The following is a 27658-nucleotide window of genomic DNA, read 5'->3' on the forward strand; positions in this document are numbered from 1 at the left end:
CGCCCGAAACATGTTGTGTAACTTTACCTCCCAATAAAGAGTATTGCAGTCAACTTGCTGCCTTGGGTTTGTTCCACAACCAACTGCATTATTGATAGAGCAAGGCACCATGTATTGGTTTCACAGACATACTTCCTGTGGCCTAGGAGGAGTAAGAAAAATCTTTGGGGAAAAAATTTGAGAGATCCTTTTCATACGATTTAGTGAAATCAATGGAGGCATTGGGAATGAAATTCTTTGGAGAAATGTAGATCTTTCATGGTCAAAATGTCTTTTCTTGCAGGAAATGTAATTAAGTCTTTTATTTTTTTTTTTTATAATGAGTTTAATCATTCAAAGAAAATACCCACCCATATCAATACAAACATATAGACAGCTCTGTGCACACACAATAAACCATGGCCTGACACTATACATACTACTCAAATGGAAAAATAAATGGACGGTTATGTTTTTATAAACAGGTAATATATTTTTCTTTAATAGTTTTAACAGCGGCCGTTAAATTTTAGACAGAAATTAGAATAGAACTTTCAACCTTTTAAATCCCAATATGTAGACCATTTCCCAAAGATGGAGGAAAAGGAAATTCCATAGCGTCCAGCCGGGTCATGTCTATTCTTCCTGCGTGCGCCGACTCCTTGAATTGAAACATTTAAGCACCCGAGAGAGTTGTGGCTATCATTAAACAGCGTATGGTCAACATTCAGATGAGGCTCACCAAGCCCCTGATTGTAACAGCACTTTTGATAATTGTTTTGCCAATAGCAATAAAGAGATGCCAAGCGCTAACATTGAACAGATACCGTAGAATCAGCCACAAACAGTTGAGCAGGATTTTTCTCCACGTATAAGACAGGACTTATTTTACTTTTTTTCCATGTTAACAGCACAAAGTCCATATAATACATGACTCAGTGGTAATAAAACAGAAGCCGGTATTGCCTAATTCAATCACGTGCTTGCAATACGGGAGGAGGCTTGCAGCGAATGGCACAATGAAAATCTGACCTGTAACAACACCAAAATAGAATATTTTTCGTTGCGTTATACAGTAGTAACAGCTTTTTCCTCTTTATATTTCCTTTCAATGTGCATCTCATGGTTGACAATTCCTTCACAAGTGCATTGCCATATAGCAGTGATGAGTAACTAGTGTGAATAGCAACTCTGAGTATTCCTCAAATACCAAACCAACCCGATCACCACCACTGCTACACAGTACCAAGGGAAATCCCAGGGGGAGAGTCTCTTTTGGAATGTTAGGAATAGATTAATGGCAGAAGAGCACAGGTCAGTGGCCCGGTGGGTTCCTGGGAAAGTGGTTTTGCTCAGCCATTTGCCCATTGGTATATCTGATTCTCCCAGTTTGTAGATTATCTTAGCATGCACACTTCCTTCCTTCTGGCTTGGCTTCATCTAGTTTCCCAGGGGTCCCACCATTAACAGCATCTGGTACTTGGGTCTTGTCCACACACTGTTCCATTCGTTTCATTATCAAGTCCAGAAGAATGTCCACTGACTTCTCCACATCTTGCCCAGAAGCGGCGCTTGTCTCAAAATAGGGAATACTAGCAAGCAAAGAAGTCACCATGTTAGATTTCTGTTTATCTAGGAGACCCAAAAACTCATAAATTATTTAAATTGTTGAAAGTGTAGAGATCCCATGATAAAGCCAAACTTTGCGTCTAGTTTTCTCCTGTCTTATGATTTACATTGTCATAATTTGCAGACACGTGGCTAATGTTTAAAGAAAGATTCAGAACGGCCTGTCCAGAGCACGAATAGGTGGGCTCTGGCCAAGGAAAATTTATATTAGCCTTTTCTCCCTTAGCCTTTCTTCTTCATCATAGGTCTATGTGATACCTACTACATTTAGCAGTGTCAACAGCCCTAAATGTGAGGTTCTCTAGAGGGCCCTAAGAGGCCCATTGCATCAATGTTTAAAGCAGATATTCTGAAACGGTGTGGCTAGCTATGTATTTCTGCAATATAACTGCAGAATTAATATGGCAGTAGAGATGTGGAAGCTCTCCCCCATAATAACTGCCTGATATTCCTCATATCTTTGAATTTTTGAATATTTGAAGCAACGTACATTGTTTTCCCCAGATCAGATCTTTCAATTTCAGTTTAGTGGCGCTTTGATTTGCAACTTACCCGTATTTATCTGCAAGTTCCTTTGCTTGCCTTTCATTTACCTCTCTTTGGTCTGACAAGTCGGCCTTGTTGCCAATCAATACCATGTCGGGATTCTCGCAATAAGCGTTTGCTTGAAGTTGGCCTGAAATTAAAATGTAAAATAAAAATAATACAATTTAGGTTTTATTTGCCTCAATACCATAACCATTTGTCTGCCACAAAAATGTGCAACCCTACAATCTACAGTGTATGGCTGTCTTGTCCTTGGATGGCATGGTTCTGCATCGTCCCTTATACCATAATACTTACTCATCCAGTTTCTGACATTCAAGAAGCTCTGTTGGCTAGTGAGATCAAACATCAACAAGAAGCCCATGGCATCTCTGAAAAACGCTGTGGTAAGGCTTCGGAACCTACAAAGTAGAAATCTTTATTCAGAAAAAAATACCTTTGATATCAGTCAATATGACGTTGAAATGAAGAAAGAAGATTACAGGGGAAGTGATGGGACAATCTAGAATATCTGCTGCTTTCATGTTGGTCTTTGGAATAGACTTGGAATTTATGTCAACCCAGGTTCCATTTTTAAGCTAAGAAATATAAATGAACAATTCTTTGTGCATTCATTTTTTTAGCACAAGAAGAGTCTCCAAGAACCACTGGGGATGATAAATTCTCTACTGAACTGAACATTTTTGCAGTTGGCTTCATGTTTTTGTTGGCTTGTTTTTCACAAGAAGCTCCAGGCCAACTTTTTTCATAAAGCGAATTGTTTATTGTCAAGAATGTTTACCCTAATCTATAAAATAAATAATCAGGAGAGAGATGGCCCGGGAGAATCATCTGGCCAGTATATAGCAGGGTTGCAGATAATATGAGTTCCTGGGGAGTTTATAAAAGCCATAAGCTTGGGGCAGTTTTTCAGGGAGAGGATTCCCTAGAAAGATGAAGCACATGTATAAACTTGTCGGCAGTATTATCAGGAAAGCAATAAGTTAGGAATGTGATATATGGAGCATGATTTCCATTGAGAGAAATATGTGGCAGTCCAAATTTTATAAAGACGGGTGAAAACACACCAAGTACCACTTCTGATTCCAATATTCTGCCATTATGTTCCCCCCAAGTTGTAAACTCAAGATACTGCAGTGCACTGTGCCGTCTGGCCATGTAGGTCCCAGAAATATTTAGTGATTAGTCTCATTTATATTATAATACACATGTTTCAGTGGGTCATGTGACAAATTACATAACTAAGCACCAATTAGAACTGATGACATCACTAAGCACTGTTTAAAAGGATATAACGGACAGGATATTCATGGCTTTTGTGTATTGTATTACATATATATATATATATATGTTATGCAGAGTGCTGTTTGGTTGTTGTCAGAGGAGACAGGCCCAACTGCGCTGCAGTAACATAAAAAAAGACTCGGGATACAGGGCTGGACTGTGCTGGCAGGACACAGGGAAAAAAACCTGTGGGCCCTGCTGACCCAAACCCACCTGAAACCATGTGTGCTTCCCCCTAACGTCCCCTCCTGACTGCAATAAAAATACAAGGTATGTGCAGTGGAGGAAGATGAGAGTTAGTGAAGGACCTCATGACTATGGCTGGGAGGCTGAGGTGGAACTGATGCTGGAGGAATAGCAAATATAGGGAAAGATGGCATCAGCATGGCAGATTGGTGAGTATAGGTTGAGAAGTTGACAGTAGGAAAAGATGGTGGAGATAAAGCAAGATGATGATGACAGTGGTATAATAAGGGTGATACCTACAAGTATAGAGGGAAACAGTGTGTGAAGATAGTGATAGTAGGGCAAAGATGCCAATGGTAGCGTAATATGGCAACATTACCGTTCTTGCCCAGCAGTGTCCCAGAGTTGCAAATGCACCTTGAAAGTTTTGCCATGAGTGTTGCCTGGTCCTGCATTGCTGTATACCTGGCCAGTAATGACACAACACAATCCAACATTATTCCTATTTCACAACAGAAGCTCATCAGGATTTTTCTACTATTGCTTTTCATGTACACAAGGAACTCATACATAGAACCCACTTGTCTTTGCTCTGCTTTTTCCATGGAGGCTGTGGGAGGAGAAAAGGGAACAGAGAGAGAGAAAGATGTGGGAAAAGACAAAAGAGAAAGGACAACAAGTAGGAGATGGGAAAGGTTTAGAAAAAAAAGAAAGGGAAAAAAATGTAGAAGAATTATTTCTCCACACAACTGGGGAAAGAGGAGAAATAAAGAGAACCACGGAGGGGTACAGGAGAAGTAGAAGACATAACAAGAGAACAAAATAAACTAGAAGATAACATGATAACAAATGGAAGTAAGAAGGTCAATGCTGTGGGTTGTGATGGTTCAGACCCTAAGTTTCCTGGTGGCCCAGATGGCTCAAAAGTAAACTGTTTTTAGAACTTACAAAAGGAGTTTTTAATCTTACATTATGGGACCGGTTATCCAGAATACTCAGGACCTGAAGTTTTTTGGATAGGGGGCCTTTCTTTAATTTGGATCTTCATACATTTTTGTAGACTTCAAATTATTTAAACTTAAAAAAAAAACCCAATAGGCTGGTTTTGCCTCCGATAAGGATTAATTATATCTTAGTTGGGATCAAGTACAAGCTACTGTTTTATTATTACACAGAAAAAGGAAATTATTCTTAAAATTCTAAACTATTTCATTAAAATGGAGTCTATGGGAGATGGCCTTTCAGATCATCGGTTTACAATTAATGGATCCCATACCTGTGGGTAATGTATAGGGAGAGCTACAAGGGGACGTGGATGAAAGATAACTGCCTTCAAAAATGAGAAAAGGGAAATCATTCTTAAAAATGTGAATAATTTGATTACTATGGTAGATGGCCTTCCTGTTATTCGGAACTTTCTGGATAAGGGGTTTCTGGATAATGGATCCTATGTCTGCATGTTTCATGCGCAGATTACAGATCGTTGCTAGTGAAGGACGAATGTATTCGCCAGGCATGGATTCGCTGCGAATTTCCAGATTTTGCCGACGGCAAATGTATTTTTCAAACTGCCACGAAAATTAGACGTGAGACAATTTGCTGCGACAAAAAAATGGTTGCACGTCAAAATTATTCTGACGTCCATTGACTATAATGCTTTGCACAAAAGAGTCGCGCTTGTAAAAATTGTCGCACGCGTCAAAATTTTCGTGCGTCAAAATTATTTTGACGCCCATTGACTTCAATGCGTTTTGCAAATTTTTCGCTGTTTCACAAATTTTTTCAGAGTTTCGTGAATTTCGCCCGAATCGAAAAGGGACAGATTCGCCCATCACTAGTCGTTGCAATAATGTATGTAATTAAGACCAGGTCTTGCATATATATTAAAAAGACATTTATGATTATATAGATAATACGACTTAGAAACATTCCAGAGTCTGAAGGCTTTCCCTGTACAGAATTGTATTTCTCACAGCAGCAGAAAGGGAAACAGATGACATTTCTAATGACGCCATGTGGCAATCTGGCCCTGCGGATAAGTGTTAATTGTGTTGTCATTAAATAAATGATGGGACGCCTTAAGGAAATTCCCACGAATACACACGGAGATCCAACAAACTTGAATAGTCATGTCTTTGAAATGTGATTAAATAAATATTACTGGATAAGGAAATGTGACAGCCAAAGGGCACTAGTCCTGTGACCAACTGATGAAACATATAAAGGTTGAACCAAAGTTCTACCAACCATAGGGTTTTGGGGACACATTGTACCAGTGGCGTAACTAGATATTACTGGGCCCCACTGCAAATTATTTTTTAGGCCCCCGATATGTCTAGAGGTTGACTTGTTTTACCAATTTTTATTTGCAAAGTGAAGCCTTCTGAGAAGGGATTTACTTGTCTCATACCATACACACAGCACTGCCCAGATACCAAAATAAGTTTTAATTCTCCCATTAGGCATCATGGTTCGGAGACATGCAAATTACTCCTTTATGTCCCTTTGGCCAACTCTGCATCCAGAACCGCTGGTTTTATAGCACAGATATAGCCCAATGGTTCAGAGCCATATATCCAAACTTGCAGACAGCCTGTTTCCATCTTGTTAGATCTCATCAGTGCAAGATATTGGAATATGGTGTCATGATATCACTCCACTTAGCACATGGATATGTGATTGTTGAATGTAGTTCCGGAACAAGGAAGTAGGAGAGTAAAAGAGACTGAACAGATTTGTGTCTCTGTGTGCTGATTGCAATACACATAAAACCAAAAACATTACATATGGCTTCTGAGAGGTAGGACTTGGTGGGCTTTTTGACTCCTTTTAGCCCTAACCAGGTACAGTTTCCCATACCAAAATTTATTGAAACTGTATATTAATTAGGACCTCATGGGGCCCCCTATACCTCCTGGGCCACCCCCCACCCCCCCGCAGCTGCAGGGTCTGCTTACTCTGTAGTTACGGCCCTTCATTGTACATCTCTGTTCAAAGCCTCACAATTGTCTCAGAATATCACTCTCTACATCATACTAAAAGTTAATTAAAAGATGAACAACCCCTTCAATTTTCTGTAAGGGTCACTATGCCGCCATGTTTTTATTCTCTGCTTATGTTTATCTAATGGAAGATGATAAATAAAATGGTATGTCCCTTATGTCCCGGATCCTTATATCCCATAAGCCATTTTATGAGAATTAATGTAGCAATGACGGCAATAATAATAAGATGCAGAAATGAAACAGATCTAAAGGGGATAATATATTCAGTTTCATTAGGAGATGGGCAAGATTAATGGCATGTCAGGCCGTGTCAAGGACTCATCAGTGTGAGGGTGATCAGGTTCCAGCTCAGAGTCGGTAGAAGGAACAGAAGGGAAACTGTAGGTGCCCTCAGCTCCAGTCATTTCTTATGAACTCCTAAAGTCTTGTTAAAAAGCAAGATGAAGTCCCAAATACAGATATTAATTGCACAGCACCACTGCAGTTATTGGAATCCTATCACCCAAGGTTTAATATCTCATAATACAGAGAGATACGTACGTTTATTAAATACAGTAAGTAGCAGCAAGGGTAACGGGAATGAAATACAGGTATGGGACCAGTTATCCAGAATGCTCTGGACCTGGGGTTTTTTGGATAATAGATCTTTCCGTCATTTGGATCTTCATACCTTAAAGGGATGAGAAAAAATTTTTTTTTCAAAATGAATCAGTTAATAGTGCTGCTCCAGCAGAATTCTGCACTGAAATCCATTTCTCAAAAGAGCAAACGGATTTTTTTATATTCAATTTTGAAATCTGACATGGGGCTAGACATTTTGTCAATTTCCCAGCTGCCCCAAGTCACCCTATGAGCAGGGGGAACTAGGGTTGGATCTTACCCTTGAACTGCACACAAACTCATTTGTAGCATCAGGAAATAAAGAGTTTTCCTATTCTATGTGGCCCCTACAGGACACAACATTACTGTTCCACCAACCAACTCACCACTCTCTTTTCCCGAAAGTCTATTCCCACTGTTGTGATGAATTTAGGATTGAACTTGTTGTCTGTGTATCGGTACAGAAATGTCGTTTTCCCGACTCCGGAATCCCCCAGAGCCAGGAGCTTGATCAGATAGTCATAGTCCCCATCAGTCATAGTGCTTCTCGTGATGGACCTGGTGGAGAAGAGAAGACACATTAGTCATTTACAGGGAAGCATGAAGTACAACCTGGCATCTACATAGGGCATTATATGGCAATAGAGGGTAAAGTTTGGGTGTAGGACACCAGTAGAAACCCCATTTTACATCCCCTGATTTTAAATTGTTGTTTTGTGGTCCCACCTATATATAATACATTTCCCTGATTTTACATTTTCATGGATTTTACATAATTTTTTTCTGGTCCCCTGAAAAACTTAAAATGGGGGTTCTACTGGTTCTACTATAGTATGAATTACTGACTATCCGTGTAACGTGTGACTGATTTCTAAGGGAAAGACGTGGTACATACAATATAGGGTTGCCACCTTTCCCTGCTGGGAGCTCTGGGTGGTGGATGGGGTAATGATGTAACAGGGGCGGGATGATGACATTGTGGGTGGGACAGTGATGTTGCATGGGTGGGTTGGTGGGTGGAGCTATGATGTGGCAGTTGGAAATTGGCCAATCCCCACGACAATGTTAGGGAATCCTGCCCGATTTTCAGGAAAACTGGGCAGGCAGTTTTGACCCGGACAGCCCTCCCAAAATGTGGCAACCCTAGGTACATATACAGTTGTGGTCAGAATAATAGCAGTGTGTTTAAAAAAAGTGAATAAAGCTAAAAATCCTTATAATAGATTTTATTTCCATACACACAAATGCATTGGGAACACTGCACGTTCTATTCCAAATCAAAACTTGAAAAATTTGTGTTATGGGAAGAAAATGGGAATATGTGGCTGTTCCAAAAAAATCTCTTCTTCTTTACAAACTCAAACATTCACTGTATAAACTAAAACATGTTTTAAGATTTTGTTTCCTTTGAGTGACTGAACTAATATTGAGTTGTATAATCTTCTTCTTTCTTGCTTTTGCCTCACAAACACCATTTTTCATGTCACCCCACAAGTTTTCTATTGGATTAAACGAGAGCTAAAGCCTAAAAATGAATGTGGCTAAAATTGGCATATTTTATATACTGAACTTATTGCACGAGGCTAAAGTTTGAGCTTGTCAATAGCAGCAATGATCCAGGACTTCAAACTTGTCACAGGGGGTCACCATCTTGGAAAGTGTCTGTGACACTCACATGCTCAGTGGGCTCTGATTGGCTGTTGAGAAGCTAAGCTTAGGGCTCGTCACTAATTATCCAGCAGAAAATGAGCTTCCCTGGCTGTAATATAAGCTGATGCTACAGGTTTGCTGATTATTAAATTCTGATGCTAATTGCACTGGTTTCTGTGCTGCCATGTAGTAATTATGTGTATTAATTACTAATCAGCCTTATATTGTGACATTTCTATTCTATGTGTACTGTATATTGTGAGTGGGTCCCTAAGCTCAGTAAGTGACAGCAGCACAGAGCATGTGCAGTGAATCAGCAGAAAAGAAGATGGGGAGCTACTGGGGCATCTTTGGAGACACAGATCTTTACTGCTAAAGGGCTGTGGTTGCCTTGGGCTGGTACAGAAGCACAAAACATCATGTACAACATTTCTAGCTACTTCATTAGTTAAGCTTTACTTCTCCTTTAAGGTCCAGGGTTTGGGCAACTCTATAACGTCAATCTTGTTGGTGTGGAACCAAGATATTGCTCATTTACTGGTGTGTTTGGGGTCGCTGTCTTGTTGAAACCCCCATTTCATTTCCTCTTGGGCATAAGACAACGTGACCTCTTCAAGTATTTGGATTGAAACTGATCCATGATCCCTGGTATGTGATAAATAGGCCCAACACCACAGTATGAGAAACATCCCCATACCATGATGCTTGTGGCACCAGCTTCACTCTGTTCTGTGACTTGAATTCAATGTTTGCAGGGTGTATGACAAACCTTGTCAACAATCTTGCTTTTATCAGTCCACAAAATGTTGTGCCATTTCTCTTTATGCCAATCTTTTGCAAATTTTAAGCTCTTCAGCAGGTCTTTACATACCTCCCAACATTTTGGAAGTAAAAAGAGGGACAACATTTTTTTTTCCCGCACGTAGCGCAGCAAAATGTTTGACCACGCCCCTTTCTGTTGCCACACCCCCTAATTACCATGTTCATTTTACAAAAATTGGCAGGTTATGAAAGTTTGAAAATATTTCTCCATATCTAAACTGTTTTTTTGTGTCTCAAAATTGTTACAAAGTATCTTATTTGCACCCGTTAGCTGTTCTGTGCTCTCTGCTAAAAGCCAATTAAGTTAGAAACTTTGTTTATTTTTCTGGCTGTTCAGTGCAGAAAAAATAGGGACTTTCCAGTACAAATGAGGGACTGCGGGTTGAGCTGTCAAAAGAGGGACTGTCCCTGGTCTTTATTTCACTATTGGGACTTTGCGGGGGCTTCTTGCCAATAGCTTGACCTCACATAGGCGACTTCTAGTAGTAACAGTATCACATAATAGTAACAGTATCACATAATAGTAACAGTATCACATAATAGTAACAGTGTCACATAATAGTAACAGTATCACATAATAGTAACAGTGTCACATAATAGTAACAGTATCACAGGCAACTTTACTCCTTCTTCCTGGAGCGGATCATTAGCTCACCCACAATACAGCAAAATGTGAACACTGCTTCCCTACAGAGTGCAATTATTAAAGGAGAACGCATGTACAGTACATATCTATATAGAAGGCCAGACAAGTATTAATACGGGGGGATCATTTGGTGTAACTGTATTTCCACATCAGCATCACGTTCATTTAATCTGCATCCCCAGCTATCCAGTATTGTATGAAAGTGAGAGTTGTATTTGCAGGGCGTTGGCTGTCTCTGAGCGAGCAGAACCGGTTTGACATGAAACTTTTGCATAATGCAGCCCCCCTCCAGCGATCAGCAGCCCTCAGCAAACTGACAGTCTGACAGCAGCCATGTCTACAGCTCAGTGTCAGCACAGGCGGCTGCTTGAAAGCCTACTCTCACCCCTGCATTTCATTAATGCTCCTTTTATTAGCGCTCTATTTACCATAAACATAAAAGTGCAGCTTAATGTGCATCGTGTGTATCAAGGACTTGCTTTGTGTTGCAAATTTCCTAGGGCTTATTTACTAACCGAATGCAAAATATAGACGTATGCCTTGTTCTTACCCATGATGCAACATTTCCCCCCAGAACATCTGCTTAAAGGGGTTGTCCACCTTTACATTATCATTTAGTATGATGTAGAGAGTGATATTCTGAGACAATTTGCAATTTGTTTTCATTTATTATTATTTGTGGTTTTGGAGTTATTTATCTTTTTATTCAGCAGCTCTCCAGTTTGCAATTTCAGCAATGTGGGTGCTAGGGTCCTAATTCCCCTAGCAACCATGCATTGATTTGAATAAGAGACTGGAATATGAATAGGAGAAGCCTGAGCAGAAAGACGAGTAATAAAAAGCAGCAATAACAATACATGTGCAGTCTTACAGAGCATTTGTTTTTTAGATGGGGTCAGTGACCCTCCCATTTGAAAGCTGGAAAGAATCAGAAGAATAAGGCAAATAATTCAAAAACTATAAAAAATAAATAATGAAGACCAACTGAAATGGCCTACAATTGGCAACATACTAAAAGTTAATGTAAAGGTGAACCGCCCTTTAATTCATGCAACTTGGATGCCATGGGCCAATACAGGCGCAAATTAGCGCTCACTTTTTGTGACTCGCGAGTAAGTTACACACACAGGGCTGGAATCACATCAGCAACACCAATGTGCCCAGTGCCTGTATTTCCATTGACATCTTATTGGATACAACCTGCTAAACAGAACCATATTGCCCTCCAACACCCATCATTGCTTCCTGTTCATTACTATAGTAGTGCCTAGGGCAGGAATGCTCAGGAATGTCTACAGCTCCCATCATCCTCAGCAGCAAGCTCCATGCCTATTGGATATATATATATATATATATATATATATATATATATATATATATATATATATATATATATATATATATATATATATATATATATATATATATATATATAGGTGTGACCATTGTTGGGTCACTGTAGAGTCCTGTGAAGAAGAGCTTTCATGCCTTTCCAAGAGAGCCCAAGAGTGGCACGGAGGGTGTTTATTTTGGCTGAACATTTGGTGCTAAGAGGATCATTGTACAAGGAACATGTACAGACAGTTCAGCACAGGCAATAAAACCAGAGCCGAAAGACCAAATGAAGGCCAATCCTGCCCCTCTGGAGTTTCTGCATTGGCTGCTGGGGAATGATTCCCTCCATAGAGTTTAAAGGGATACTGTCATGGGAAAAAAACATTTTTTCAAAATGCATCAGTTAATAGTGCTACTCCAGCAGAATTCTGCACTGAAATCCATTTCTCAAAAGAGCAAACAGATTTTTTTTATTTTCAATTTTGAAATCTGACATGGGGCTAGACATATTGTCAATTTCCCAGCTACCCCAAGTCATGTGACTTGTGCTCTGATAAAGTTCAATCACTCTTTACTGCTGTACTGCAAGTTGGAGTGATATCACCCCTCCCTTTCCCCCCCAGCAGCCAAACAAAAGAACAATGGGAAGGTAACCAGATAACAGCTCCCTAACACAAGATAACAGCTGCCTGGTAGATCTAAGAACAACACTCAATAGTAAAAACCCATGTCTCACTGAGACACATTCAGTTACATTGAGAAGGAAAAACAGCAGCCTGCCAGAAAGCATTTCTCTCCTAAAGTGCAGGCACAAGTCACATGACCAAGGGCAGCTGGGAAATTGACAAAATGTCTAGCCCCATGTCAGATTTCAAAATTGAATATAAAAAAATCTGTTTGCTCTTTTGAGAAATGGATTTCGGTGCAGAATTCTGCTGGAGTAGCACTATTAACTGATGTGTTTTGAAAAAAACATGTTTTCCGATGACAGGATCCCTTTAAGTCTTTTCCTATAATGCTGGTGAGGAAGCGACAGATACCAGCGGTGCAGACTCCATGGGTCAAGTCAAGATCAACTCAATGGGAAATGCACGTTGCCCAGTAAACTTCTGTTCTGAAAAGTACCCATGGCTGGCAGGAAAAGGGTTAATTACTATTGGTTTTTTTAGACTTTTAAACTAGAGGACTATCAGAATAACCCATAAGGACCTGAGAGAAGCCGGACAAGGCTCAGATGTTGGTCACTGGCTCCCCAGTCTAATGGTAGAGGATGCTCTGCCTTTTGGCCTTCTCTGTTGTATCGGTTAGATCAGTACCGGTGATTTAGAGTTAGAGAACCCTTTCTACCAACTTGTTTCCCATATATTCTTTGGCTCCGTGATGCTGCACATGCTCTGTGATGTCTGTAGTTGATTACAGAGCATGTTTGGGGGCTGACTCTGTGAAAGCCTGGAGACATCTCATTACCCAGCTATGGAAGGGGCATCACCATGGATCTTCATTGCCAACTCTTCTCTCTACCTCCAGGCTGAACAGGCAGGCACCTACCTATGGTACTCTAAAAGAGAACTAAACCCTAAAAATGAAGTTTCAGCTTGTCAATAGCAGCAATGATCCAGGACTTCAAACTTGTCACAGGGGGCCATGTAGTAATTATCTGTATTAATTACTAATCAGCCTTATATTGGGACATTTCTATTCTATGTGTACTGTATATTGTGAGTGGGTCCCTAAGCTCAGTAATCAGTAGTCTATAGTGGATAACAGATCAGAGGGAAATATATAGTACTACCATACTACTGGTTTATATTACCTTTATAAAGAAGTTTTACACTTGGCCTTTTTTGGTGATATTTTATTCTTAATTAAAACCTGAAGCAAGAATAATTAATAACGGTCACAGGTACAGAGGAATCCTGGCAAAATTTTCCAACTGTCATATCCCAGTTTAAAATGGAAAAATAAAAATAAAACGCTTGGCAACATCAAGAGCCACATGATTAGTGATGGTCGAATAAATTCACCAGACACACATTTGCAGAGAATTTCCGCGTTTCGCCACAAGCTAATTTTCTCGCAAAATTGGCTGGTGAAAAATCCGCCGCGTCAAAGAAAAAAAATTGACGCGCACATAAAAATTGTCGTGCGTCAAAATTATTCAGACATCTATTGAGTTTACTGCATTTGGACCAAATAGTCGCGTGTATAAAACTTGACGCACGTCAAAATTATTTTGACGCCCCTGGACTTCATTAAGTTTCGCATTTTTCGCCGTTTCGTGAATTTCGCCCATTACTACACATGATCCAAAAGGCACATTATTCACTATTCTTAGCAACATTGTTGGTTTATAAAGGTTGCACTACACTGTCGAACATTGTCCAGATATCAGCCGGACAGGTTTTAAAATGTTGCCGGAGGGAGAGCCACATCCGATTGTTGACAACCTGATTTCCCGTCCTTGTGATCTGATCAACATGATATCGGCCATCTCATAATGGGGAAAGATCTGCTTGTTTGGCGACCTCAGCAAACGGGTGGATGTTCAAGTGTATGGGCAGCTTGAGGTTGGAACATGAGACATACTGCTATTTCTGCAGTGCTAAATATTAAATATACCAAAAAAATAATATTAGTTCTAGGTTCCATATTTGTCTAATGCCTCTTTGGACCCTGAGACATTGACAACCAAACAGCATCCCACTACACAGACTGGCTTTTCTCAGGTGAAATAATATTATTTTTGTCCAGTTCCTGGGTTCTGTAATTGCTCGGTGCTGACTGAGACTCAACAGCCACTGACAGGAGCGAAGCACCGTAACTTTATTCTGATTCAATAGACTTAACATTAAGGGAATGTCTTGGTGACAGTTCCTGTGGCTGGCAGTCAGGGTTGCCAGGTCTAATTTTCAAAACCAGCCCAAAACTAGCCAAGAGACACTTCAAAAGTAGCCCCAAAAAAACACATGTGCAGTGTAAAAGTCTAAAAAATTAATTTATATATGTGAAAATACGCTTTTTTCAATTTTCACTGATTTGCACATTTTTCCGTGAAGCAAAATGGGAAATATTCGCCCCCTTCACCAGGGGGGAGGGGCATGAGGCTCGAATACTTATACAATTTCAATAAATATTGGTGAAACAATTCAACCTCTAGACATTTTGGTGGCCAGCATGTAGGGGGCCCTCCAGCTGTTAACCCCTTACAGGAACAATAGTGAGTCAGAATAATTTTAAATAAAAATATTTCTGGTTTATTTAAAATCACAAAAATTTCAAACAGTCACACTTGCGGTTTTACAGCATTCAAGCAACATTAACTTTCTTGCCATAGCTGGCCTTAGTTTCCACCACAGTTTCCTTAGGGCCTATCCCAGATCTCAGGGAGGGTTAACTCCACCTCTACAAAACTTGAAAGGTAGACGGCACTTCTGAAATGGGGTTTATTGGAGTTCCTGCTGGAAAAACCTAACGCGTTTCGGGAGTTATCCCTTAGTCATTGGTTAACCTATGACTTAGGGATAACTCCCGAAACGCGTTAGGTTTTTCCAGCAGGAACTCCAATAAACCCCATTTCAGAAGTGCCGTCTACCTTTCAAGTTTTGTTACGTTCACAGTGGGGACACTGTCTGACTGAGCACCTGGCTTGAGGGGAGAGCGGCGAGCAGCTGCGGTCTTTTTTGCTCTTTTAACTCCACCTCTGCTTGGTTCGGTAATCCGGTGCACCTTAGCACCCCTTTACCATTCCGCCAAGCCTTCCCGTCTCAGTAATCCGGTGCTCGACCAGCACCCCTTTACTATTCCGACCGGGATCACCAATAGTCCTTCTTCTTGCCCCAGGCCTCCTTAAAGGAGAAGGAAAGCTACGGAGGCATTTTATTGCCAATAGATTAGCTGCAATAGTGCAAGCTAGAATGCTATATTTATTCTGTAGAATGTTTTACCATACCTGAGTAAAAAGCTCTAGAAACTCTCTGTTTGTTTAGAATAGGAGCTGCAGTATTAATGTGGTGTGACATAACTTCCTGCCTGAGTCTCTCCCTGCTCTGGGCTCAGATTACAGTAGAGAAGGGAGGGGGGAGAGGAGCAAACTGAGCATGCTCTTGCCCAGGGCAATGAGGTTTAAGCTGAAGGCAGGAAGTCTGATACAGAAGCCCATGAGTACACAATAGAAGGAAAGAAATGCTGTATTTCTTTTGACAGGGGACTCAGAGCAACATTACTTTGGGGGTTTACTGGTATATTTAGATGGACCTTTCTGATAAGGCTTACTTAGTTTTAACCTTTCCTTCTCCTTTAAAGGGGTTGTTCACCTTCAATGTACAAATCTTATGAAACCACTAACAATGCTCTCAATGTGTTAGAAAAATCATTTTCCATAACAAAAAGTAAAAATGCCATTGTAAAAGCTAATTTCTATACCTATTAACTCAGTCCTTCTCCTGTCTCTCTGACCAGTTTTCTGAAGTGATGGGAGTGGCCTATTTTGAACCTGACACACCAAGAACTTCCTATATGATGACATCATCATGCCCAGGCTTTGCCCTTACTTGTTTCCTATTGGATGTTGATACTGCCCTCCTCCTAGTAATTTATTGGGTGCTTGTGAACTGTAACCAGTCACATAATTTGAATGGTCATTGGTTGATTACTCAGTTGTAATGGCAGAAGTTAACAGACGCAGCATATAAACAAACCTGCCTTGCAACAAACAATAACAAACAAGGGAAAGTTGTGCTCACCACTAGTTTTTAAAAACATTAGGCGGGGGTGCAATGAGGCTGTGACCACAAAATACATATAGACAAATACAAGAGTCCTCTGCACTCAACCCATTATCAATATATTTAAGACAGAGACATTTTGTGCTACTGCTACTGAAAAATGCCTTACCCTTTAAACAAAACAGGGATTGTTTGTCCATATATTGCAATATATTTAAGCTGGCCAACTACGTCAAAGTCATCCCATATCTGGCCAGTCCTATGCTCAATTTTCATCTGATTCATTAAGAATTCTATGGTTTATTATACATTTTATAAAAGGGACGAATACGTTTTACCTGCAACTTACTAGCTGCTTTCAAAGTAAAACTCCCAAACTTGGCTGCCCTTTTATTAGACACCAGTGTATAGTTCTACAAGAGCAGTGACCAGCTCCATGTTGTAGCTCCCACCCCCTCCAACTATAGTCAGGTGATCCCACTGGTGTCTAATAAAAGGGCAGCCAAGTTTGGGAGTTTTACTTTCGAAAGCAGCTAGTAAGTTGCAGGTAAAACGTATTCGTCCCTTTTATAAAATGTATAATAAACCATAGAATTCTTAATGAATCAGATGAAAATTGAGCATAGGACTGGCCAGATATGGGATGACTTTGACGTAGTTGGCCAGCTTAAATATATTGCAATATATGGACAAACAATCCCTGTTTTGTTTAAAGGGTAAGGCATTTTTCAGTAGCAGTATGCACAAAATGTCTCTGTCTTAAATATATTGATAATGGGTTGAGTGCAGAGGAATCTTGTATTTGTCTATTTGCAACAAACAATCACACAGCCGTGCAGACAAATACTGCAGAAAAGGAAGGAGCAACATTGTTTGGCAAACCTTTGGCATTAAGCATAATGTCAGTTATTTACAAAATTGCAACAAAACCAGCAGTGACTTGCTTAGAAACGTATGTAACTTACACATCTAGCAGGGACAGTAGGGTTGCCACCTCACCCTTTTAAAACCAAACACATATAAAATCCACAGGCTGCATGTCTAATTATCAACTCATTTAGATGCTGCAGACTGAACTGATTTCTGTGCAGCCATGTATCATGCATCTAAATGAATTGCTAATTAGCCATGCAGGCTGTGGATTTCATATGTGTTTGGTTTTAAAAGGGTGAGGTGGCAGCCCTAAGTGACAGGCAGAGCAGTGATGAGGGCAGGTACGTTTTTTGAACATTTTGTGCGCTCTCCCGGGGGGGGGGGGGGCATAATTTACCTAGGAAAATGATACCTTTTTTAAGTGTTTAAGTGTTCCACTTCTGGAACAAGATTTAGAGCTCTAAATACCAAAAAATGAAAAAGTTATATTTTTCATGATATAGGGATCTATACCAGAAAAATATTTACCTTTTTTATGAGGTAAATACACAAAATAATACATGGACCCCCCCCCCAAAAAAAATAATATATTTCTGGAAAGTACAAGTGTCATCTCCCATAGTAGCCATTATAATCCAATAATTCAATTTTTTTAAAATGATTTATTTTTCCTGTGTGATAATAAAACAGTAGCTTGTACTTGATCCTAAGTTATACTTGAACTAAGTTATAATTAATCCTTATTGGAAGCAAAACCAGCCTATTGGGTTTCTTTAATGTTTACACTATTTTCTAGTACTAAGATCCAAATTACAGAAAGATCTGCTATCCGGAAGACCCCAGGTCGCAAGCATTCTGTATAACAGATGCCATACCTGTACCTTGTACTTGATCCCAACTAAGATATAATTAATCCTTATTGGAAGCAAAACCAGCCTATTGGGTTTTTTAATGTTTACATGATTTTCTAGTAGACTTAAGGTATGAAGATCCAAATTATGGAAAGATCCATTATCCAGAAAACTCCAGGTCCCAAGCACCTTGATCCCCCCATCTGCACAGTTGAAGTCTCTGCAGCACACAGCCCACACTCCCCCTCCCTCTCACAAACTTGTAACAGTTTCTCTTCAGTACCTGAATGCTGCTCAAATTCCCCAGCACAGGAAGCAGTGGCAGACTGACAGCAGACATAGCCAATAGGAGTTAAGTTAGCTGCCAGTACAATGTGTGATGTCATATAAGGAAGAGGAAGTGAACACTGTAGTGTTTTTGGGGGTCATTGACCCCCTCCCAGCACAGGGTCTGTGTGGAACTGAAGGATTAGTACAGGGACACTTCTGAGGTGAATATCTCTTGAACTGTACTTTTTCTGTTAACTATTTCTATGGAAAAGTTTGTTCTATTCATGTGAACTGTTAGATTTGTCAATTTCTTACAAAGGTGAACAATCCCTTTAAGCCTATCCTGTGTCTTCCCTATATCCTGGATCCCTGACTTGTGGGATGTCCACAGAAAACTAATTTCCACTACACTCCTAGGTGGGGCAAGAAACTACCCGTACTAACTTCCCTATCTCAGACACCTACCCCCGTATGTAATATAAGGCACGAAGTTTGCCCAGGGGCAGTAACCCATGACAACCAATAAGATTTTTGCATTTAAACAGGTGACAAGTAAATGCTATCTGCTGATTGGTTCGCTATGGTTTACTGCCCCTGGACAAACTTAGTGCCTTTTATTACATAACCCCACTAGTGCCTGCTAACTACAAACTGCTATGCTAGGATCATGGGCGTCCACAGAGGGGGGCAAGAGGGGGCAGTGCCCCCCCTGGGACTGTGCGCGGTTTTTCCAAGTCCAAACCCGCCAATGCCTGCACGCCGCCATCCGCAGGATAATTACAAACGATACGTTCTTAAAAGGGGCGGAGCCGGAGACTTGGGATTATCAGACTCAGACTAGAGAGGGCTCAGGGGCAGGCTGGAAGAACACGCAGCGAGCGTCCCTCAGGAGGAGGGCGGCCGCGTGATGTCATGATGCAGGGCGCGCAAAGTGCGGTGCCACTACGCCCGGCACGCCGACGCCTGGGCCTGTCTCTCTGGGTCCTCCTGGCGGGAATTGGTTGGAGACTGGAATTGGACACGACGACGACACAGACATTGCCGCTTTGCGGGACTTGTGAGTAGCTGTCTGCGACTGTGCGTTGTGTTTGTGTCTCTCTTATTTGTATGTAGGGCTGTTGGGCAGTAATGGGATCCTGTCATTGCCCGGTCCCCAATAAAACAATATTCGGTTGGGTGTGTCACAAGAGGACTCAAATGCTCCTTTATGTTGTACAGGGAACAGTAGATTTCTGATTGTAAGCCCACATTCAGTAAGATGTTCTGAAGCTCTTCTGTTGCTCTTCTGGATATATTATGTCTTGACTGGCACAGTTTTTATGAACACACATTTATAAGCGCTCAATGTATTCGCAGTACTGTCAGTACAGTTATGGGACCTGTTATCCAGACTGCTTGGGAGTTTTCCAGATATGGGATCTTTCTCTAATTTGGATCTCCATTCCTTAAGTCTACTAAAAAAATCATTTATTATTTAAACCCATTAGGATTGTTTTGCCTCCAATAAGGATTAATGATATTTAAGTGGAGATTGAGTACGGTTTTATTATTTCACGGAAAAAGAAAATGAAATTTAAAAATATGGATTATTTGGAAAAAAAAAATGGAATCTATAGGAGACAGCCTTTCTGTAATTCAGAGGTTTCTGGATAACGGATCCCATAGCTGTATCCTTTGATGACAAACTTTTTGACGTGTACAGGTTACCTGCCCATTGTTCTGTTGCACATGCGAGTGGCGCTGTGGTTGTGCGCACGTAATTCATTTGGCTACGACCTCCTACTAAGGGGGTTACAGTATTAAAGGGGAATCCAACCCCCTGGCGCTAACACCTCACCTCCCTCCTCCCCCCCACCTACTTCTCACCCCAGGCTATTGCCCCTAAGTTGCTACTTACCCCTCTGTCCCCTCCAGCGACGTTCACAGGGGCCATCTTCTCTTCCAACCGCTTCTTCCTGTCTCTGCTCTGTCGGCGGCGAATGCGCAGTAGGATGCCGGTACTACTGCGCATGCGCACAAAGTTTCCGAAGCTCAATCGCCGAACTTCGTGAACTTTGTACGCATGTGCAGTAGTACCGGCATCCTACTGCGCATGCGCCACCTCGCGCCGCCGGATCCCGAAAGAAGAGGTTTGAAGAGAAGATGGCCCTGTGAACGTCGCTGGAGGGGACTTACACAGAGGGGTAAAACAGGTGAACAGTAAATGTTATCTAATTGGTTGTGTTATTGTTTCTTAGCAAACTTAATGCCTTGTGTTACCCCTTTTATTTACAGTGCCAACCAGGCAGTACCCAAAAGAACCCAATATTATTTGCAGTACCAGTCAGCCATCAGTCTGGGAAAAGTACAGACACTTAATTGATCTGATAACCATATTATTTTACTTTATTTTATTACGATTTTTCAATTTATGAATTGGGCTACTTTTGGGCTACTTTTAAAATGGCTTTTGGCTACTTTTTGGCTAGTTTTTTTATGGTCTTTGGCTGGTTTTGAAATGAAAACCTAGCAACCCTGATTGCAGTCTGCAGCCTTGTACTTGTGAGTTCTGGGGGTATTTATACAATTACTTGCCCCTGTGCCATCTGTTTGTGTGTTCTGCTGGTATTTATGTATGTACTTGCCCCTGTACCATCTGTTTGTGAGTTCTGGGGGTATTTATACATGTACTTGCCCCTGTGCCATCTGTTTGTGAGTTCTGGGGGCATTTATACATGAACTTGCCCCTGTGCCATCTGTTTGTGAGTTCAGGGGGTATTTATACATGTACTTGCCCCTGTGCCATCTGTGAGTTCTGGGGGTATTTATACATGTACTTGCCCCTGTGCCATCTGTTTGTGAGTTCTGGGGGTATTTATACATGTACTTGCCCCTGTGCCATCTGTTTGTGTGTTCTGCTGGTATTTATGTATGTACTTGCCCCTGTACCATCTGTTTGTGAGTTCTGGGGGTATTTATACATGTACTTGCCCCTGTGCCATCTGTGAGTTCTGGGGGTATTTATACATGTACTTGCCCCTGTGCCATCTGTGAGTTCTGGGGGTATTTATACATGTACTTGCCCCTGTGCCATCTGTTTGTGAGTTCTGGGGGCATTTATACATGAACTTGCCCCTGTGCCATCTGTTTGTGAGTTCTGGGGGTATTTATACATGTACTTGCCCCTGTGCCATCTGTTTGTGTGTTCTGGGAGTATTTATACACGTACGTGCCACTGTACCATCTGTTTGTGAGTTCTGGGGGTATTTATACATGTACTTGCCACTTTGCCATCTTTGTGTGAACTAGGGTTGCCACTTGTCAGACAACCGGTATTTTGAAGGGTTGCCCGGGTCAAAACTTCCTGGATGGTTTTTCAAATTAGGGAAACTGTGCAGGATTCCCTTGATTGACCTGGCGATCGGCTGATCACCCTGATGGCAGTGACACACCCACCTATCTCACAGGCCCGCCCACAGATGCCTCCTTGCCCCACCCTGGAAAATTTTCTGCGGACACCCATGGCTAGGATCTACCTTTCTTTCCTTCCTGCTGTAGATCTTCTTCAGGACAGAGCTTCCTTCTCTGATAGCATCCTCCCATTAAAGACAACAACTCTAGGGTGTGGCCTTCTTTTATACCCTCTAGCACTCTGGGCTCCCTCTGCTGGTGGGGGAATACATTACACCTTTTTACCCCTGAGCACTACCTGGTAGCCAATTACCCAAATAACACTCTCAACAATTTTAACACATACTCACACACATTATTCTATCAACTTTCAACCACAAATCAATTACAACATTTGGTTCACCCTCTTACAAGCAGATTTTTGCCCCAAAATTGTCTGAAATTGAGGAAAGCCACTGGAAAATGTGAAAATGCAGAGCCCAAAATCTCTCCCATTTTCTACACAAGTCAGTCCCATTGCCTGCTGGGTATTGTAGTCTTACATTAAACTTGGCAGTCAGCAAAAACGACATTTCCCAACGTGCACGGGGAGACGTAGGCGGGGCACATTAGGGCAAGAAAAAACTTTGGCTGGTTTCCAAAGTAAAAACCAGTCCAAAAAGTAGCCCGAATCCGTACCTTGGCTAGTTTGTACTTTCGAAAACCTGCCTGGACTTTAAATTAGTAGCCCAATTTGGCTGGAAACCAGTCAACCTGGCAACCCTGCTGGCAGTTGCAGAACGAAAGTGCCTGCAGACCAGGATCTTGTAGTAGTCCATTTCCATGCTGTTGCAGGTACCTACCACTAGATGGCAATAGAGATCCCTATACAGTTTCACCCTATAGACTTCTCTGCTGCTCTGAAGCCAGATTCATTCTCTGTTTATACAACATGATGTGTATTTTATTCACCTGCTGTCTCAGGACTGCAATAACCTCCTTCCTCCTATTGCTTTTAGCACACGGCACATAATCTCTAGTAACTGACTATACTTACTGCATTATTTCCCCTCCCTGGTTGTACTTACTATACTGCAAATACAGTGTTGTGTATACAAGCAGCACTATATATACAGTTTACATACATTATGTTATAACAAGAGGTGACCAGCAGGTGGCACTGTACATCCCCTAAAATTTCCCCATTATTGACCTTACACCATATATGTAGCGCTAGGGGAGTTGATGGTTTAAAATGTATCCATGTCCACTCCACATAATAATTATTATTACTATTATTATACCCAAAAGCCTCTGCTAACAGTTTAAACCAATGTAATTATAAAATAATAGCAATTTATTGTAGCAGTTAATAATAGAATCCACTTTACCTCCCCCTATCTAAAATCTGGCTCTGTAGACCCCGGCCTTTGTGGCCTTTCCATTCGTCCAGACTTGAACCCACAGCAACCAATCAGATGCTTGATTGAATTATTGTATAAGGACAATAAATACCAACAGACAATGTGATTGCCAGGTTTGGGGATAGCAATGGGGACAGGGTTTACAGTTATGGGCAGGGTTTTGGGGAGTATGTGGAAGGGGTGTTCCACTTAAATGTGGGGCCAAATTCAGTTTATATTTAGTACATTATAGAATGGTCAATTCTTCACAACTTTTTAATTGGTCTTCACTTTATACTGTTTATATATATTTTATAGTTTTCTAATAATTTACCTTCTTTTCCTGACTTTTTCCAGCTTTCAAAGGGGGGGGGGGGGGTCACTGACCCATGCAGTCAAAGAACAAATAGCTCCTTCAGGCTACAATTTTATTTGTAGTTTTTATTACTTGTCTTTCTATTCAGACTTTTCCAATAGTGATGAGCGAAATTTTTCGATGAGTTTCGCCACAAAAATAAAGTCCATAGACTTCAATGGGTGAAAAAAATTATTGCACAGAAAAAAAATAAAATCGAAGTCTATAGACTTCAATTCATTTTGGTGAATTTTCGCTGTGTCGCTAAATTTTGGCGAAGTAAAACGGGTCAAATTCACCCATCATTATTCTCCTATTTATATTCCAGTCTCTTGTTCAAATCAATGCATGGTTGCTAGGGTCATTTGGACCTTAGCAACTATATCGCTGCTAAAATTGCAAACTGGAAAGCTGCTGGACAAAAAGCTAAACAATTTGAAAACCTTGAATAATGAAGAAATGAAAACCTATTTGAGCAAATTTTCTCAGTTCAGTTCTCTCTAGAACATAATCAAATTTAATTTAAAGGTAAACAGCCACTTTAATTGGCAGGGCCAGCCTCCCACGGAGCCACCAGCAAAGAAATCTGAAGCAGGCACTCAAATAAAGCCAATCTTTCATCAAAAAGTAGAAATCAAGTAGAAAAGATTTATTGTGTCCTCTGCCTTACGCGTTTTGTGTTAGCAACAATTAATCATAGGCTGAGGAGCAAGTACTGGGTGAATGAACGGCATGGAACCCCATGCTTTTTAGTAGTGGCCCTACCTGATCCAAATGAGATATATAATTGGCTTAATAGACACAAAAGAGAAAACAAACAACAGGGTTTCCCCACCCCAGGCAAAATATAGCTATGGGATCTGTTATCCGGAAACCCATTATCCAGAAAGCTCCAAATTACGCAAAGGCCATCTCCCATAGACTCCATTATAATCAAATAATAAATAAATGATAAAATAATAAATAAATGATGTAAAACAACATGGTAGCTCCCACATGGCAAGATAAAAAAATACACATAGATCAGATCATTCATTTGTAATATATAAATAAATCCTAATTGGTGCCAAAGCAGCACACAGTTCTTTGCAGCTCTGGGCTTTGTCCGTGGAACTAGCAGCATTGCCTTACTCTACTGTGCTAAAAGACACCCAAGAATCTGCCATGCATGGTGGTATTGGGGATGGTGATATCTGGGCAGGCCAATTAAAGAAATCCATGTATACATAACTGCAGTCCAAAACACGTGTGATACCCCAAAAAACAGGGCAGATAAATATATTGCAAATTTCATATACCGTATAATACCCCAGAACACACAAAATGTATATTAATAATTATAACTTCCATGTATAAAACCCCAGAACACAGGGCAGATAAATACAGTGCCAATTCCATTTATAATACCCCAGAACACACAGCAGGATAAATACAGTGCTAATTCCATGTATAATACCCCAGAACACACAGCAGGATAAATACAGTGTCAATTCCATGTATAATACCCCAGAACACACAGCAGGATAAATACAGTGTCAATTCCATGTATAATACCCCAGAACACACAGCAGATAAATACAGTGTCAATTCCATGTATAATACCCCAGAACACACAGCAGATAAATACAGTGCCAATTCCATGTATAATACCCCAGAACACACAGCAGGATAAATACAGTGCCAATTCCATGTATAATACCCCAGGACATAGAGCAGATAAATACAGTGCCAATTCCGTGTATAGAAACCCCAGAACACACAGCAGGATAAATACAGTGCCAATTCCATGTATAATACCCCAGAACACAGAGCGAGCAGATAAATACAGTGTCAATTCGATGTATAATACCCCAGAACACACAGCAGGATAAATACAGTGCCAATTCCATGTATAATACCCCAGAACACACAGCAGGATAAATACAGTGCCAATTCCATGTATAATACCCCAGAACACACAGCAGGATAAATACAGTGCTAATTCCATGTATAATACCCCAAGACACAGAGCAGATAAATACAGTGCCAATTCCATGTATAATACCCCAGAACACACAGCAGGATAAATACAGTGCTAATTCCATGTATAATACCCCAAGACACAGAGCAGATAAATACAGTGCCAATTCCATGTATAATACCCAGAACACACAGCAGATAAATACAGTGCTAATTCCATGTATAATACCCCAGAACACACAGCAGGATAAATACAGTGCCAATTCCATGTATAATACCCCAAAACACAGAGCAGATAAATACAGTGCCAATTCCATGTATAATACCCAGAACACACAGCAGATAAATACAGTGCTAATTCCATGTATAATACCCCAGAACACACAGCAGGATAAATACAGTGCTAATTCCATGTATAATACCCCAAAACACAGAGCAGATAAATACAGTGCCAATTCCATGTATAATACCCAGAACACACAGCAGATAAATACAGTGCTAATTCCATGTATAATACCCCAGAACACACAGCAGGATAAATACAGTGCTAATTCCATGTATAATACCCCAAAACACAGAGCAGATAAATACAGTGCCAATTCCATGTATAATACCCAGAACACACAGCAGATAAATACAGTGCCAATTCCATGTATAATACCCCAGAACACACAGCAGGATAAATACAGTGCTAATTCCATGTATAATACCCCAAAACACAGAGCAGTTAAATACAGTGCCAATTCCATGTATAATACCCCAGAACACACGCAGGATAAATACAGTGCTAATTCCATGTATAATACCCCTGAACACACGCAGGATAAATACAGAGCTAATTCCATGTATAATACCCCTGAACACAGATCAGTTAAATATAGTGCCAATTCCATGTATAATACCCCAGAACATAAATCAGGATAAATACAGATCTAACTTCATGTATTTTAATCCAGAACATAAAACAGAATGAATACAGTGCCTGGTCCATGTATAATCCCCTGGAATACATGGAAGGATAAATACAGTGCCAATATAAATATATATATCTGCTTGTATACCGTTCCAAAGTGAGGGTGTGCATGTTGACACCTGGGCTGATTATAGTTCCACCATGCTGTAATTATGTTACAAGGTTGTTCCCATGCAATCGGGTCATTCTTAGGCCACAAGTGCTTTGTTCACCCACTTGGAAGGCCAATCTGATCATTTGTCTACAATCCAACAGAACTCAGGGGAGCTGGCCAATAACGTCCTATACAGATGGTATTTTCTGTCTTTTACCAACAACTGTGATGTGACTATTGCTTCATAATTTAGTCTGACAAATATTCAGTGTAAGTAGAAGAAGGAGAATTGATTAGTGTTGCTTTTCTACCCAATACAGGGACATCATAGGTGTAGCCAGTTGAACATGGTTGTAATTGTATTCTATACAGGACAGGCAATGCCTTAACTCAATGATTGTAGACAGGTAGTTTATATGGTGACACAGTTAGTCTCTTGCCCTTTGTACAGGGGCAGCAAACGAGGACAGCTGTGAATATTAAAGGGCAGATAAAATGAAAGAAAAGGAAAAAGAAAAAGCAGATGAAAAGGCTTATGAAGGAAGGGGCAAATTGAGAAGAACAGCTTGAGAAAGGGAGAACATTATGGAGAACATTAAAGAGCAAGGATGAGGAGGATGAGGAAGACTATGATGGCATGAAAGAAAAAGTGAAAGAAATTTAGGAAAGGGGATGCAATAATATTGCAGATTGGAGATTGCAGAAAAGGTGAATTTAAAGCTAGTTCTCTGCCCTGTCATTAGCTATGGATCCAATAAGAATTAAGAATTAAAAGCAATCCAAAAGCTAGGGATGCATTAAATCCAAGATTCAGTTTCGGTATTCAGCCTTGTGCCTGGCTGAATCCGAATCCTTAAACTCACGTGACTTTTCCTCACACAAACGGGAAGTTAAAAAATGTGCCCACGCGATTTTCTTTCCCCCTTCTTGACTCTAATTTGCATATGGAAATAAGTATTCAGATTTGGTATTCAGTCAAATCTTTCATGAAGGATTCAGCATCACTAATAGAGACAGAGAAAAGATGGGAATAGAGATGAAAAAAAGAACAAAAAAGTGGGTAGCAAGGAACAAAAGTTTGAACAGGGCATGGACTCATTGTGCC

The 27658-nt window shown here is 40.6% G+C and overlaps 1 protein-coding gene across 3 annotated transcripts in view; it reads right to left on the reverse strand.

The window, feature by feature from the left end:
* Window positions 1-304: 304 nt before the first annotated feature.
* rab27b.S (RAB27B, member RAS oncogene family S homeolog) overlaps window positions 305-27658 on the reverse strand; it is a 127153-nt gene continuing 99799 nt past the window's right edge. For all 3 annotated transcript variants that reach the window (XM_041575007.1, XM_018236384.2, NM_001091686.1), the window contains 5 exon segments: window positions 7616-7787; window positions 4004-4089; window positions 2452-2555; window positions 2161-2284; window positions 305-1571 (listed from right to left, as the gene is read on the reverse strand). In XM_041575007.1, coding sequence (XP_041430941.1) covers window positions 1382-1571; window positions 2161-2284; window positions 2452-2555; window positions 4004-4089; window positions 7616-7768 — 657 coding nt within the window. In that variant the 5' untranslated portion in view covers window positions 7769-7787 and the 3' untranslated portion in view covers window positions 305-1381.

This window comes from Xenopus laevis, chromosome 1S (genome assembly GCF_017654675.1).
Source record: "Xenopus laevis strain J_2021 chromosome 1S, Xenopus_laevis_v10.1, whole genome shotgun sequence".
In the NCBI taxonomy this organism is placed as follows: domain Eukaryota; kingdom Metazoa; phylum Chordata; class Amphibia; order Anura; family Pipidae; genus Xenopus; species Xenopus laevis.